At 44.5% G+C, this 16,497-nt stretch overlaps 1 protein-coding gene across 1 annotated transcript in view; it reads left to right on the forward strand.

The window, feature by feature from the left end:
* The window catches only part of LOC119726055 (MAM and LDL-receptor class A domain-containing protein 1-like), a 196,551-nt gene that overhangs the window by 56,284 nt on the left and 123,770 nt on the right, over positions 1–16,497 (forward strand). Inside the window, exons 39-54 of the mRNA XM_038197672.1 lie at positions 344–612; positions 1,800–1,884; positions 2,365–2,511; positions 3,413–3,567; positions 3,705–3,815; positions 4,544–4,784; positions 5,927–6,038; positions 6,637–6,805; positions 7,447–7,534; positions 8,712–8,885; positions 10,477–10,745; positions 11,681–11,771; positions 12,867–13,007; positions 13,943–14,199; positions 15,152–15,245; positions 16,275–16,415. Of these exons, the coding sequence (XP_038053600.1) occupies positions 344–612; positions 1,800–1,884; positions 2,365–2,511; positions 3,413–3,567; positions 3,705–3,815; positions 4,544–4,784; positions 5,927–6,038; positions 6,637–6,805; positions 7,447–7,534; positions 8,712–8,885; positions 10,477–10,745; positions 11,681–11,771; positions 12,867–13,007; positions 13,943–14,199; positions 15,152–15,245; positions 16,275–16,415 (2,544 nt within the window). The remainder of the gene's footprint in view (positions 1–343; positions 613–1,799; positions 1,885–2,364; positions 2,512–3,412; positions 3,568–3,704; positions 3,816–4,543; positions 4,785–5,926; positions 6,039–6,636; positions 6,806–7,446; positions 7,535–8,711; positions 8,886–10,476; positions 10,746–11,680; positions 11,772–12,866; positions 13,008–13,942; positions 14,200–15,151; positions 15,246–16,274; positions 16,416–16,497) is intronic.

Below are 16,497 nucleotides of genomic sequence, written 5' to 3' on the forward strand. Positions count from 1 at the left end.
TTGGCAAAAAAAAAAGCTGTTTTTAATGGCTCGGCACATTAACAGGCGATAACGCTTTGGTACCACTTTCAAGAGCCCCATTGGAAGGGGGGGAGGTGGGGGGAACACGCCGGGTGCGTTTACTGGTTCACACGCGTATGACGCAAAGAATGCGCGATAAATTTGATCCTGAATGTGCACGGGCCTCAGTGTCGGGCCTCATCAGCAATATGTTTGAATGTCTCTCCCAGTGGTCTCCAACACCTCTCTCTTTTTGAACCATTGAGGGGGTAGTTACTTTGGTTCAAAGTGTGATTGTTTGTGTTCACCCCCCAACCCAACACTCCCTCTCCCCCTCCCCCAGGTGCTGGCTACTTTGTCTATTTGGAGGCCTCGTGGCCGCGCCAGGCCGGCGAAAAGGCCTACCTGGTCAGCCCCAGCGTCCAATTCGACAACTCCAAGTGGTGCGTGGACTTCTGGTACCACATGTACGGTGACGACATCGACACGCTCAACGTGTACGCCAACGCCAGCAAGGGGCTGGGCACCCCGATCCTGAAGCGGACGGGGACCAGGGACGACAGCTGGTACCGGGCCCAGGCGGAGCTGGCGCAGCCCACCGAGGATTTCCAGGTAAAATCGCCTTCCGTGGATAGACTCTTGAGGGCACTGTTTAGGTCCTATGCACCTTTGCGCGATGTGTGCAATCAAGGGCAAATTTGGAATTGCAATGTCGAGCGTGAACTATTGTTAACCATAATTTGACTCAATAAGATTCATTTTTAACCATAACTCTTATAGTCTCAAATCCACAATAGTCTACTGTAGGTGGACTACAGCCTGTCTCAAACTCACAAAAATGTTACAATCAGAAAAAAAATTGGTTAAATATGAAATTTCAAAATAAGTCATTCTTACTTGGCATATTAGTAAAGAACAAAGACTGGGCTTTCCAATAGTGTTTGTTTGATCTTATTTGCTTTTGTCAATTCAGAGATATAATCAATTTAGTGCGATACACCAAAATCAATTTTGTGCCACTTTTATGCATGGGCAGAGTTGTTTCGAGTACTGTGCCATGCTGTCTTGAAGCTCACACCCAGAAAGTGGCACAAACTCGATTATTGTGTTCCGCAGTAAACTGGAGTTATCTCTGGATTGACAAAAGCAAATGAGATGAAACAAAAAGTATTGGAAAGCCTGGTCTTTTTTCTTTAATGTGATGCTCAAAACGACTTACTTATGTTGAGATTTAATATTGAAAAAAAATCGTTTTCAATTTTTTTTGGAGACAGGCTGTAATCTAGTCGATTGTCTGGAACAAACCTAGCTGGTTACCAAAATGAACACCCATTGTAAATGCACAGCAGGGAGCCGGGACCAGGAAGTTTCACGATGACGTTTCAATCACCGTTTACTAGAGAGATGTTTGCGCATTACGCCATTTGATACAAAAATTTGCAGTTGTTTTTAACGTGAAAATTAGCCTTACTCTCCGTTGTTTACAACGCATGATGTGGTTGCTAACCAAACCCTTGCCTACTGCAATGGTGTACGTGTTCTACATAACCCCCGAGAACCGACACACAAAGGGAGAACAACAGATCCTTTCAGTCCTCGGGAGTTGGGTCTTTTGTTGGAAACGGTGGTATGTGGTATGTTTGCGTGCTTAGTCTATGGGAGAGTGTTATATTACAGGGACAAAGGGAAAACACAAAGCATTGTCCTCGAGAGTATAGTAAAACACGACTGTGTGGCCCATCACGGGAAAACCGGATGGTCACGTGGTACTTTGACGTCACGTTTTTTTGTCTCTGCAGTACGTGTTTGAAGGCGTCGTAGGCAGCAGCTACGAAGGTGACATCGCCCTGGACGACATCAGCGTCTACAAGGGAGATTGTGAAGGTGAACCACTTCTCTCCAACTCTCATTCGGTCTGTGCGTGATCTTTAGAGGGCGCTATACAACCTACTCACAGGGAGCCAAACCTCCGACACTTTTAGAGCAGTTTTTTTTTCTCGAAACGCAACTATTAACAACAAAAGGATTATGTTTGAAATTGAGTTTTGCATTCGCCGACGTATTTATAAACACTGTATACTCGGTGTCGTCGAAGGACTTGCAGAAGAATAAAAATACACAAGCTTACGCGCGCATGTCGGGTGGGACTCGAACCCACAACTTCCTGCTTAGTAGCGCAGACATCTTACCACTCCACCACCGAGCTTGCCGGGGACGGCTGGCTGGTTAAAGTCCAGTTTAGCAGCCAGTAATGCAAGAAAATGTAAAGATAAATAATAAAAAATAATATAAAAAATTGTTTGTCACCTCCGTAAACCATGTTGATCCTTATTCCTCATTTTTATTTATTTTTCGAATTCCTAGCCACCCACTACTGCGAGTTCCAGGACGCTAATATCTGCGGCTACACCCAAGACATAACGGACGATTTTGATTGGACTTGGTACAAAGGATCGACCCCTTCGTTCTACACTGGGCCGACAACCGACTACTCCTATGGAAGCCCTGAAGGTGAGTTGTCATCCATTTCTACTTTTTAAGATTACTTTTTAAGCCTGCGTTTCCATCATTTTGTTGTTATGTGTCATTTAGCCGATGATGTTGCATTCAAAAAAGGGTTGTACTTGTGATGGACTTGTGATGGACTTGTGTTGGACTTGTGATGGACTTGTGATGGATTGTGATGGACTTGTGATGGACTTGTGATGGATTGTGATGGAATTGTGGTGGACTTGTGTTGAACTTGTGATGGATTGTGATGGATTGTGACGAACTTGTGATGGACTTATGATGGACTTGTGATGGATTTGTGATGATGGATTTGTGACTGACTTGTGACGGACTTGTTACTAACTTTGTGATGATGGACTTGTGATTGACTTGTGATGGACTTTTGATGGACTTGTGATGGATTGTGATGGACTTTTGATGGACTTGTGATGGACTTGTGATGGACTTGCGATGGATTGTGATGGACTTGCGGTGGACTTTTGATAGACTTGTGATGGACTTGTGATGGACTTGTGATGGACTTGTGTTGGACTTGTGACTGGACTTGTGATGGACTTGTGATGGACTTGTGTTGGATTGGCGTTTGACTTGCGTTTGACTTGTGATGGACTTGTGTTTTACTTGTGATGGACTTGTGTTTTACTTGTGATGGACTTGTGATGGACTTGTGATGGACTTGTGATGGACTTGTGTTTGACTTGTGATGGACTTGTGATGGACTTGTGTTGGACTTGTGATGGATTGTGATGGACTTGAGATAGATTGTGATGGACATGTGATGGACATTTGAGGGACTTGTGATGGACTTGTGATTGGACATGTGACGTCCTCGACTTCAGCACTGCCAGTTGCCAGATTTATCAACGGAACAGTTTATATTTTCTCGCCTTTCTATCCCCAGGTTACTACATGTACATCGAGTGCAGCCCTCCCAGGCCCAACGACATCGCAAGGCTGATCAGCCCGCCGTTTGTTCCCGACCAAAGCACAAAAGACGCCTGCTGGTACTTCTACTATCACATGTACGGTGCCGACATGGGCACTCTCAAAGTCTTGGTACGTTGATCAAATCTGTGTTTAAGAAACACCCGGCTTCGTTTACAGCTTTAGTTTCACAGCTACATACAGAATTATTTAGAAGCCTTAAACATTCAGTCAGTTTGCTTGACAAAGAGTTCTTATTTTTTTCACAGCTGCGTGACGTCAATCTCCAGGAAACGGCCATCTTCACAGCGTCCGGGGATAACTACGGCGACCAGTGGCTTCAAGGGATGGCAACGGTCTCCAGCCAAACTGTCTACGAGGTATGATATCAAACAAGCCCTGTACCGAAGCACACTTCAAAACGTACAGTAGAACGCCAATAGACCGCCAATAGACCTTTATCTTGGTGCAACCATATTGGTCATGTTCCTTGTATCCAATAAGAGTACTGAATGATAGTGTTTTTTGGGGAAAAAATGCACCAGACTATTTTTCCTTACGGTTGCAGACCAGTAATTAAATTTACTTAGACCCCAATGAAGCATGCCCCCACTTCAGAAATTCAGGAAAAATACTCACAACTCTCTGAGGTGTTCAAGACGTACATCAAACTAAAGCTTATTTCATCATCTTTCATTTTCTGTTCAATTTTCTGGGGGTTAACCGATGACTTTTGGGAGAAAATTCCATCCAAAGATGATCACCCCTAAATGCAGTCCTGAAGCCCATCGCCATTTTGAAAATTGACGCCTACACTCCATTGCAAAATAGAGCCATTGTAGGACCTAATCATCATCCACAGAAATACGAGCTCGCAGTCCTCTGCACGGCTTCTGATAAGAACTTGGCCTGCTTATTATCAACTTTTGCCAAGTAGTTTTAGTTCTGATAAGAACAGTCCTGCTTTAAGTTCAAGTTCTTTTAGAACTTAAAGCAGGACAAGTTCTTATCAGAACTATCTACTTAGCAACAGTAGTTATTACCACATGGTGTTACCCCAAATTGAAACGATAATGCAAATAATCCTATGTGCCTTCAAAATCCAAAGATCATATTCGAGGCCACCGCCGGTTCCAGCTACCAGAGCGACATCGCCATCGACCACGTCAGCTACAAGCCCGGCATCTGCCCAGAGAAGGGCACCTGCGACTTTGAAGACAACACCTGCACCTGGCGCAACGGCCAGGACGACGTCTTTGATTGGGTGCGCCTCGGCAAGAGGACCGGGAGCTTCTACACGGGACCGGACGTCGATCACACCTGCGGGTCGTCGTGCGCCCCTAACAAAGGCAAGTTTTAGTCTCGGTTTCAAAGCTGGCTTTAGATTTGGTGGAAGTGGGCACTATCCCAAGTTGAATCCAGTCCCCTCTTGGGAACATTGGCACTGGCGCCCGAGATATACCGACCATACCTCATGCGCTGTATTCAGGCTGATGTGTGTATGAGGTGTGGTCAGAATTTGTCAAGGTACCAGTGGGAAAGCTCACTAGACTTAGAGCGGACTATCCACAAGTTTAATCAAGTCAAGTCTTGGGAATATTGGCACTGGTGCCCGAGATATACCGACCATACCTCATGTGCTGTATTCAAGCTGATGTGTGTTTGAGGTGTGGTCATAATTTTTCAAGGTGCCAGTGGAAAAGCTCCCTAGACTTAGAGGGGACTATCCACAAGTTTAATCAAATCAAGTCTTGGGAACATTGGCACTGGGATCCGCGATGTACCGACCACACCTCATGTGCTGTATTCAAGCTGATGAGTGTTTGAGGTGTGGTCAGAATTTTCAAGGTCCCAGTGGAAAAAGTTTCCTAGACTTACAGCGGACTGTCCAAAGGTTGAATCGAATAGAGTCTTGGGAACATTGGCACTGGCACCCGAGAATTTCCGAGCACACCTCACTTGTGCTGTATTCAAGCTAGTGTGCCTTTGAGGTACGCCTGGAATTTCTAGTGTCCCAGTATACGTTGTGCCCTTGGGCAAGCTACTTTACCCCAACTTGTCTCTCTCAACCCAGGAGTATAAATTGGTACCGGTGTGATACGAGAATCAGACTCCTATGAAAATCACACTTTTTTTTCCTTTTATTGGTTAAACCCTCTCACGTGACCGGTTCCATTTGGTAATTATGTATGCATGAGCATGCGCAATACCACCAAGGGGTCCGTATTTCATAAAACCTAAATTCATTCCACACCCGCAGTAGCTCGGGAGTTACCTGTGATGGACTGGCATCCCATCCAGGGGGAATAGAAATATCCTCGGTCGTTTCATGCCAAAAAAATGCAGATAAACGCCAGCCTGATGGGCCACATTGGCTTTTGACAGACGTACTACTTAGAGTCTTTGTGCATTTCTTTGATATGTGAAATATAAGTTGAAATTTGTTTTGTTTAATTTTGCGACGTTCCCAATTTTTGTTGGATGCACCCAGGTTTCTTCCTGTACATTGAGACTAGTTCTCCCCGCGTCGCCGGCGACTATGCCTACCTGGAGAGTGAGGTCTTCCCCATGTCACCAGCGACCGGATCCTGCATGTCCTTCTGGTGGGTGTCAAGTCTTCAAACATCTTTCTTTTTTTCCTTTCTGGGCCCTAGTCCTACGGAATCTTCCAAATTCCAACATTCAGTTTTGTAGGATTAACCTCAACCCCTAGGCCCTTTTGGCTAGGAACCATCCTCAATCCTGCCAAATCCTCCAATTGCCACCTTGTGAAATTTGGATTCAGCCTCATTCCTCCAGAATCATCCGTTATTTCTTGAGTTTGTTCAGTGGAGGGGCGACCATTGTCTCAATCCTTCAAAATCCTCTGACATCACTGTTATTGGGTTGAGGCAGTGCCGATGATATTCAGAAGCAGTGTGAATGATATCGCGCGTAATGCAGTGCTCAGTTATGTATGGCTGAACATAAACTATGCAGGGTACAGCCTATAAATTTGTCATGCAACCTCCGAAATCAACCACCATTTTTTTGGGCCATTTAGCCTCGATCCTCCAAACTCCCCCCAAATTGCCAGGAGGATTTTGGAGGATCGAGGTGGGTTAGGGTTTAAATTGACAGGTTTTATTGAAATGAAAGATGTAGAAAGAGCAACTGACTCCTGAAATTTCATAAGAATTCTATTGGTTTTTTGGAACCCAGGTACCACATGTTCGGCGCGGACATCGGCGAGATGCTGATCTTCGGCCGCGGCTCTGGGGCAAACTCCCTGCTGGAAGACTCGCTCTGGTACCTGCAGAAAGAGCAGAGCATCAACGAGACGGACTGGAAGTTTGGCCAGATCGGAGTGTACTTCAACTACCCCTACCAGGTGAGGTGAAGCAGCAATATACAATTGTTACCTACTGTGGCAGGGTCCATGGTGTTTTGTACGCCCAAGGGGGCAAATGCCCCAGAGGGTGTACAAAACCCATGAACCCCCATCTCAACAGGCAACAATTTGTCGCGTCAGTGCAACAAGGTCGTATCTCCTAAAATGGCATGAACGACGCAAAACGCGAGTTTTAGAATGTCAAAAGGTCGTATCTCGCTTAAAATAACCCGGATGTACACGCAAAGTCAATGGACGTCGAGATACGACCTTGTTGCACGGAGCGTATTCGCGCGAGATACGACTTTGTTGCAGAATGGGGTTTACCTTGTTGCACTGACGTGACGAATTGTTTTGGTATACAACGGTAATAGATTACTAACATCTGAAACTGTGGGTCTTTTCCTGTTGCGGTACAGAATTGGTCAACTTTTCCCACCAAATTTTCCGTATTTTTCTTTGTAAGGATGCTGACCTGTTCAAAAATCAGGATCTGATCTTGTCTTTGGAACGAGAGAGAAACCCCTTATTTAATTGGAGGCGAACTGTTGTCATATACCAACATTATTATAGTGAAATTACAGCAAAATTGGTACAGTTATAAAAAGCTTATTTGTTTTATTGTGTTTGGTATCCCAAAGATCGTGTTTGAAGGCGTCGTGGGGACAAGTTACCGTGGCGACATCGCCATCGACGACATCACTTTCACGCACAACGGATTCTGTCTATGTGAGTTCATGACTTTTTTGCAGTTTCAAAGAATCCAATACTAAATAGACAGCCCCAATTATTGCATTCTGTTGAGTCCTTCAAATTTCTTGGCAAAACCTAAGGTTGAAATCTTTGCATCAATTGAAAGGCATTCTACAAATTCAGAGAACAGAAGTTGCTTTTGTCATGCTCTCCAACAAATTCCATTTTTTCTTTTAAAACATTTTTCATCTGGCATGTTTATTTCAACAAATCTCCAACCCTCTGAAAGAAAGGTTTCTGTTTTGGGCAAACAGATTCGCTTTACTGGCAGACTGGCTTCCAGTCTGTACATTATCGATACTGATTGTGGGGCAGGAACCAGCCTAACCTACAAGAACATAATATATTGTCTGGCAGCCGGTTATTTGAAAACTGTATAGTAATAATTCACTAACTAAACACAGGCCCATTTTTTTCGGCGGATGTCTCATTCAAAAGTGAATAACTAAAGACACATTGTTGGCCATTTCCTTAGTAGTTCGGTTTTTTTTATTCAGCGAAATGCGCGCAAGCATTCACACGAGGCGCGCGCGGTTGCTATTATACATCGGTTCAGTGCGCGACATCGCGTAGCTGCAATCAGCTCTGTGAGAACATGTCTCAGATGCTGAATTCAGGCCCAATTCAAAACATGATTAAGCCACTTTTGATTTGAAATCAGGATCCTAGAATATTGTTTTCTCGGAATATACAGCATTCACTGAGCTGAAACTTCATCAAGTTAGGCCAAAAACAAAAAAATAGTTCAGCTACCGGTTATCCTACCTACCATATTTTCACAGCCCTCCCCTAATTTTTTTTGGGGGAAATGAGTAAAAAACCCTGTAAACCATCCAATTACTACATTGTACATTTGACCACACACAGACACCTCCATATGATTTTTCATAAAAAAAGTGGGCCCCTCCAAAAAAAAATCCTCTCTATCGGGTACCTACCCTATTTTCAAATGCCATGTAATTGGAAGCAGCATTCTTTTTTTTTTATTGGCCTTAGTTGTTCAGCACCCTTCTATAGATATAGAGAACTTTTGTATGCACAAATTACAAATGGTGGATGCTACCTTTAACTATTTGGAGTAAGGCTTTTCCTAATCCTTCCTTTTCTTTTAATATTTCCTGGTGTTTTATTTTTAACTTCTTCCCCACTGCAGTCCAGCCGCAGACCGCCGACCCAGCCAACCTGGCTCGTAACATCTCCTGTGACTTTGAGCAGAACACCTGCCGATGGGTGCAGGACAAGACGGACGACCTGACCTGGGTACGCCACACGGGACCCACGTTCGGATGGGACACGGGGCCCTCCGCGGACCACACCACGGGACAAGGTAAAAGGAAAACCGAACGTCTTTCATGCCCCCCCCCCAAAAAAAAAACTGGACATAGGCTCAGTCAATATTGTCGCGCAATGCATTTCATAGAGGGCACACTTTAGTTCTTACTGGTAGCCAGCGTGCACTCACCCAGGTTTATGGGGGCACCAGTCAATAGCGCCAGTGTATATAAGCGGCCGCGTGCTCAGCTTCGCTCTCTTTCTGCTGTGGCCGTTACCTGAGCGCGGTCTCGTGAAGGGTTCTTGCACTGTTCTAATCTCCCGCAATCAACCAATAACCAATCACCTATAGTCGCAGTGGAGGGAGCCTCATACTTTGTGTGAGTGTAATTGACAAATGATTCCTGCATCATAATCCAGATAATTAAGTAATCGCTGAGTTTGTAAGGGAAGTGACTGAGTATAAGATCACGTAGGCGAGGCACCAAGATAGGCTGAAACTGGAATGAGGAATAATCACCAAAGCTAAGGGAAGGCGCAAATCAGTGTCCAGTGTCATATTCCTCCCCCGAGATATCATCCGTCTGTCAGCCCAGTGAGTGGAGTGAGTGCGTGATAGGGTGTTGTTTTGGTAGTCTGCTGCGGGCCTGGCGGTAAATCTCCGCCAAAACGGATCTGCGTACCCGACCGTAGAGGCTAGGCCGTACGCGGCTACTCACCGGGGCAGTTGTCCGAGGCAGTACCGCTACAATATTTTAAAAAGTGTGTTTGTTAGCTCACCTTGGTCAACCCAGGTTAGCCCCGCGCCATTTGATTAGCTCTGACATCAGTCTCGGGGCTCACCCGGGTCAGCCACCTCAGACCCTGCTCGAGTCGTGGAGCGGAGTCAGCTGTGATAATGCGTCACAAGCAAGCCTTGTTCATTCCAAGAAACAGAGAAATATGGCGAAATATGGCGAAATATTAAGTGAACCCGAAAATCAACTTTATTTGAAGTGAGATGAGATTTGAAGGTTTGCATGGTGGAAAGATACTAAGATGAGATAAGTTCGCGGTAGCACAATGTGAATAAATCTCTTTTGTGAGTATGTGTGGTTCTGAAAAGAACCGGAGGGACTCAACGTTTCGAACAGAATGCTCTGCCCGTCGACAGGAGAATGAGGAATTCCAACGATGATGCGATGTTATAATAAGAAGTGTTTATTTGAAGCGTAAACAAATTGTCCTGTCAGTGCACCAACAAGGTCATATCTACTCAAATGGTGTGTGACGTTATGTTCGTGAAATATGAGGTTTTTAATGCCAAAGAGCCTATATCGCTTAAAATGATCCGGATGTACACACATAGTCAGGGACGTCGGGATATGTGAGATACGACCTTGTTGCACAGAGCATATTTGCGCGAGATACAACTTTGTTGCAGAATCGAGTTACGAACTTGTTGCACTGTCACGACGAATTGTTTGTTGATTTCATTACAAGTTTTTAGAGGCTATAATTCCAGCCTGACATTGTTACTTAAAAAAAAAACCGCTTTAAAAAAATAGGAAACACGGCATATACATCGCACATTGATACTGAGAATCAAATTTGCTTAAAAAGAAATTTGCTGAGCATTCATGTTTTCTGATTTTTTGTGTCCGCAGGATATTTTCTGTACATGGACCCATTAAGCGGCAGCTTCACCTCGGGCCAAATTGGCCGCATTTCGTCCCGCTCCATCAACCCGACCCAGCTGACCGGCAGCTGCCTGACCTGGTGGTACCACATGGCCGGCCGGGACATGGGCTCCATGAACATGTACCTCAATGACGTGACCGCGCAGACCTCCATCAAGCTCTGGTCCCGGACTGGCGACCAGTCCGGCGACTGGCTCATGTTCCAGAGGACCATCAAGAGCCCAACTAAGTTCACGGTAGGTGGTTACGCGACCTTTTGACCTGGGCCAATTGCTTGACTTTGAGTTTGAAGATTTCATATGGGCCATCAGCCCGGGGGTTTGGTTGGTATCAAATGAGGGGAATAATGCTCATTGTGACTTTGGGCAAGGTATGCACCCCTGCAGTTGGAAAATATGTTATTATTATTATTATTATTATTATTATTAATCATTTCTGGTAATGAAACCAAGGATTCCTAAAAAGCACCCTAGGCACTGTAGCTCGCAAGCCTGAAGAAACCTGTAGAGAGAAGACAATGAGAAGAAGTTACAGTTTTAGAGGTGGGAGGAAAAGCCCAGAAGAATATTCTGGGGAAAACCCACAGAATCAGGCAGGGACTGAAAACCCAATCCACATATTGGCCCAGGCGGGATTCGAACCCGGGTCACAGCGGTGGAAGGCGAGGAAAGTACCGCTACGCCAACCTGACTCCCCTATGTGATAGCATTGCAGCGGTGGCAGCTTTTTGGGTGCTATCACTTTTTAAAGAAAATTGGTGGCCAAAACATGCTTGTGACCACATATAAATAATCCGGCAACAAGCGTATTGGCGGCCATTTTGAAAAAAATAATATTAAAAGTGATAGCACCAAAAAACTGCCACCGCTCCTACTGCAAAGCTATCACAAATTTTCTAACTCCAGCATACCTTGCCAAAAAACGCTATGCGCATTGCTCCTTTCCATCGTTTGATACCAGTGGCCCTATTTTTGGACCGAAGCCGATAGCCTAATATAAATGTTCAATTTTTCGGCTTGTTCACTCTGTTATGGAAATTGCATATGCCTCAAGTGCACCGAAACAAATTATACTATTCAATAAATAATTATGGTTAACATTTTTACCAAAGCAACGGCAAATAAGAACAACTTCATCGCCACTTTTATTTTGTTTTTGCTTCGCTTCTCAGATCACATTTGAAGGAGTCCTAGGATCGTTCTGGGCGAGCGACATGGCCATCGACGACATCTCCTTTGACGAAGGATCATGCCCACCGACAAGTAAGTTTCCTCACACACACAAATTAAAAATGTCGATAACTCTATCATTCTCAGACCTTCGAGGAATTTATGCAACCAAATCCAAATTTGCGTTTCATCCTCTAACTTGTTCTGACAAATTGGAGCACTTGATGTTAAACCCGGTTCAAGTGTTTTCCCATCCCCATAAAGACTGGTCGTTCTAGAACGCAAGCATCCCGGACCGGAGAATCCCTAAGAGAACGTCAATCCGTTCCAAACAAAAGAGCACTTGACAACTCGTCTGGAATGCGTGAGGAACCCAACTTGCAAGGTTTATGCAAATTACCAATCTCGTGAATACGTCCGTTAGTCTGCAGACTCTCCGCGCCGGCCATGCTATGTCGAGACGTCATAAGAGATTGTTGCCGTTCCGGCCGCGTCCGAACGAGGCTATTGTTCTTAATCCTCCAGTCCGCATTCAGCCTGCATTCCTGCAGCTTGACTTTGACAGTGATATTAACCCTTACCCAACTGGACCCTCCAACGCATGCCATTATGTGCCTTAAGAAAATGGCATATGTTTTTTGCACGGCCCTCCAATATCTGCCATGTCATTTCAAGGGTAACTGGACAGGCACTCCAATACATGCCACAGAGAACAATGAGAGTCCTCTGATAACAAAGTGAGTGCCCCCAGCTGGTCAGTATCAGGCACCCTCCAGGGCCTCCAACTCCTGCCAATTGGAGCCTTCACTGTTAAGACAAACTATCTGCCAATAAACTGCAGCTAGAGGGCATTGGCATAACCAACTGACATGCAGTAAACTACCCTCAGAGAGTAAGGGTTAATTAATACAGCGGCCATGATGCTTTAGCGCATTATGCGAGTACAAAGGAAGGCGGCCGAAATGCCGTGTATGTAGGACGACCACGCATATCCAATTTAAGTTTGTGGTGTTAAGTAGGTCTGATCATATTTATAAAGTACGTGTATAGGAGAACTGATAACGACGCATCAGCATATGATATGTTGCAGCTCCGAAATGCATTGTAAGTTACGATGAGTTTCATGAGATCAGTCACAGGATTTGGATCGTGCTCCAATTTTTCCCCCCTTTTTGGTATCTCTGTCAGAATGGTGCGATTTTGAGGTGGATATGTGCGACTGGGTGCAGGCTACCAGCGATGCTTTTGATTGGTCGTTGAAGCGGGGAGACGAGGTGCATCCTCAGGGTGTGCCGCCCCTCACCGACAAGACCTTCGAAACCTCCACAGGTAAAATATAATCCTTCGGGACGGATTAGACAAACAGACAGGCAGACAAACTGCCAGAAGTCCCTTGATTAAAAAAATGTGCAACATGTCTGTCCATGCCGGGAGCATAAACGTCTTGAGGCCATTTGTAAGTAGGCAGTGTTGCTGATGGTCGGCGACAAGTTTTGCTCGACAAATACTGGATGGATGGAATTTTTGTCAATATTTGCCAAATGTTAGCAATAAATGTTTTGCCAAATGTTTATCAACAATATGAAATTTATTTCTATAAATTCCTCAAAGTTTGTGATACGAACTGAGAGCATTGTGGAGACCAGTTACAGATTCAGTTGTCCCCCCTGGAATGGAAAGAGCATAATGTCATCCTCACTGGCCAATCAGAATCCGGTCCACATGCTCTCACAACTAATCATAGTTGTGCTAGCTCCATATCGGCTGTTCTAGTTTTGGAGGAATCCTTTCGTGGAGACCAGTTAGAAATTCAGTTATCCCTGTGGAATGGGAAGAGCATAATGTCGTCCTCACTGGCCAATCAGAATCCGGCCCACAAGCTCTCACAACCAATCAGAATTTGTTATGCTGTGTCAGCTGTTCTATTTTTTTTGTAGTTCATCCCGAGACTAGAACCCTTCAATAGATTGCTAGATGATGTACTCATTTTTATAAAAAATAGAAATTATCATATTTCTTTAAAATGCTACACTTACCAGCATCCAATTTGGCAAATTTCGGCTGATTACAATAAAAAAACGTACATGCTAAATTCTGAATACTGAATTTTTACCATGGCGTTTCATTTTTTCATCAAAATGAATCTTTCAAAAACTTCCTCAATGCCACTTGGAATTCATATGAAGCGAAAACGAAAACTCCATTGAATGAAATACCAAAAAGTCAAAGATTGATTGAAATCATTCTCTTCATTGTCTCTCCAGGTCACTTTGCCTACCTTAGCGAGTCGCCTCCCCAGAAAATAGGTGACCAGGCCGTCATGTACAACCCCCATTACCCCGCCACCCCGCTAGGCGAATGCATGCACTTCTGGTATCACATGCACGGCGCGGGCGTGGGCTCACTGGCCGTGCACCAGTACATGGGCGCGGTCGCCGACAAGATGTGGGAGAGGACCGGGGAGCAGGACGACGTCTGGCATCGCGCCACCGTCACGCTCTTGAGCCCTAACCCATTTTTCGTAAGTCTTACCTTCTTGTTTTCCATTAAAATATATCACTAAGTAAAACCCATGGACAAGTTTGTGGATTCTGACTAGTGCCCAACGATAGATGTAAAACCCATAGACAAGTTTGTGGATTCTGACTAGTGCCCAAGACAGAAGTAAAACCCATAGACAAGTTTGTGGATTCTGACTAGTGCCCAACGATAGAAGTAAAACCCATAGACAAGTTTGTGGGTTCTGACTAGTGCCCAACGATAGAAGTAAAACCCATAGACAAGTTTGTGGATTCTGACTAGTGCCCAAGACAGAAGTAAAACCCATAGACAAGTTTGTGGATTCTGACTAGTGCCCAACGATAGAAGTAAAACCCATAGACAAGTTTGTGGATTCTGACTAGTACCCAACGATAGAAGTAAAACCCATAGACAAGTTTGTGGATTCTGACTAGTGCCCAACGATAGAAGTAAAACCCATAGACAAGTTTGTGGGTTCTGACTAGTGCCCAACGATAGAAGTAAAACCCATAGACAAGTTTGTGGATTCTGACTAGTGCCCAACGATAGAAGTAAAACCCATAGACAAGTTTGTGGATTCTGACTAGTGCCCAACATTAGAAGTAAAACCCATAGACAAGTTTGTGGATTCTGACTAGTGCCCAATGATAGAAGTAAAACCCATAGACAAGTTTGTGGATTCTGACCAGTGCCCAACGATAGAAGTAAAACCCATAGACAAGTTTGTGGATTCTGACTAGTGCCCATAGATAGAAGTAAAACCCATAGACAAGTTTGTGGATTCTGACTAGTGCCCAACAACAGAAGATGGCGTTGGCCTAACTGAACTTTTTTGAGAACGGACTAGGTTTGGAATGAAAAACGTTTGAACAAAGAATGTGTTTGTAAAAATTGTATTAATTTTTGTGGACTTTGCTGACTTGGCGCTTTTTGGGTCCTTTCATTTTGTCCAGCCAGCATTTGTGGGAACCGTCGGTGACCCCAACGGCAGCGGTGACATCGCCATTGACGAGATAGATCGTAAAGACGGGGCTTGCCTGCCACCAGGTATTGGTCCACATATTGTCCAATCACATGATGAGATTTCAATCACATGATCTGGAGATTTTAGTCACATGATCAGGAGATATCAATCACACGATTAAGACATCTCATTTGCATGATATCAGGAGAACTCAATCACATGATGAGATCTCAATCACATGATAAGCAAGGGCGGATCCAGAACACAATTTTTTGGGGGGCCAAAAAAATTTTTGGTCCTCCAAAAAAGTGGGTCCAAAAAATTACGGCGTGGGGTTCGGGGCCCGCTTAAGGGCCCCGAAAAAATTTTGGATTCTAGATGCTCTGTGGTGCGATCTGAGGCAATTTCTGACCACTTTAACCAATGTTTTCTTTTGAGGAAAAGATGGTGGTGTACTCATTGCCTGCCTTTCTTGCGATGTCACATAAAAAAAAAAAAAATTGGTTTCGTTTTGGGGGGGGCCATGGCCCCCTTTGGCCCCCCCCTGGATCCGCCCTTGATGATAAGGAGATCTCAGTCACACGATCAGGAGACTTCAGTCACACGATCAGGAGAACTCAATCACATAATCAAGAGATCGCAATCACATTGATCAGGAGATCTCAATCACCTGATCAGAAGATTTCACTCTCATGATCAGAAGAACACAATCCCATGAGTAGATCACAATCACATGATTAAGAGATGTCTGTCACATTACATTAGGAGATCTCAATCACATGATCCGGACCTCTTAGTCACATGATCAGAAGAGTCTCAATCACATGGTCGGGAGATCTCAATCACATGGTCGGGAGATCTCAATCACATGGTCGGGAGATCTCAATTACATGATCGGGAAATCTCACTTTGTTATTATTTTGTTTTTCCAATGTTGTAAAATTTACAATCAAGTGCAGAATTTGAAAATATGTAATACAGCGAGTGCACTGTTGAGTTGCCGTTCTAGTTCTGGATACCAGAACCAGAATTTTAAAAGATGTGACAAAAACGTTATTTAAATGATTGTGTTAATTAATTTTCTTCTATTTTCCCCTTCTAATTCCCACAAGGCTACTGCGACTTCCAAGAAGACCTGTGCGGCTGGTACAACGAACGCACCGACGACCAGCTGGACTTTGAGCGTAGCAGCGGGGGCACTGCGAGCTACAACACCGGGCCGTCGTTTGACCACACTTACGGCAGTCAGAATGGTTAGTGCCTTTTTCTTGGAAGCACTTTGTCATATTTCTGATAAAAAAAAAATTATAAATCACCAAAATGTAGAAAGACTGC

The sequence above is a fragment of the Patiria miniata genome, unplaced genomic scaffold (assembly GCF_015706575.1).
Source record: "Patiria miniata isolate m_02_andy unplaced genomic scaffold, ASM1570657v1 HiC_scaffold_19, whole genome shotgun sequence".
Taxonomy (NCBI): Eukaryota; Metazoa; Echinodermata; class Asteroidea; order Valvatida; family Asterinidae; genus Patiria; species Patiria miniata.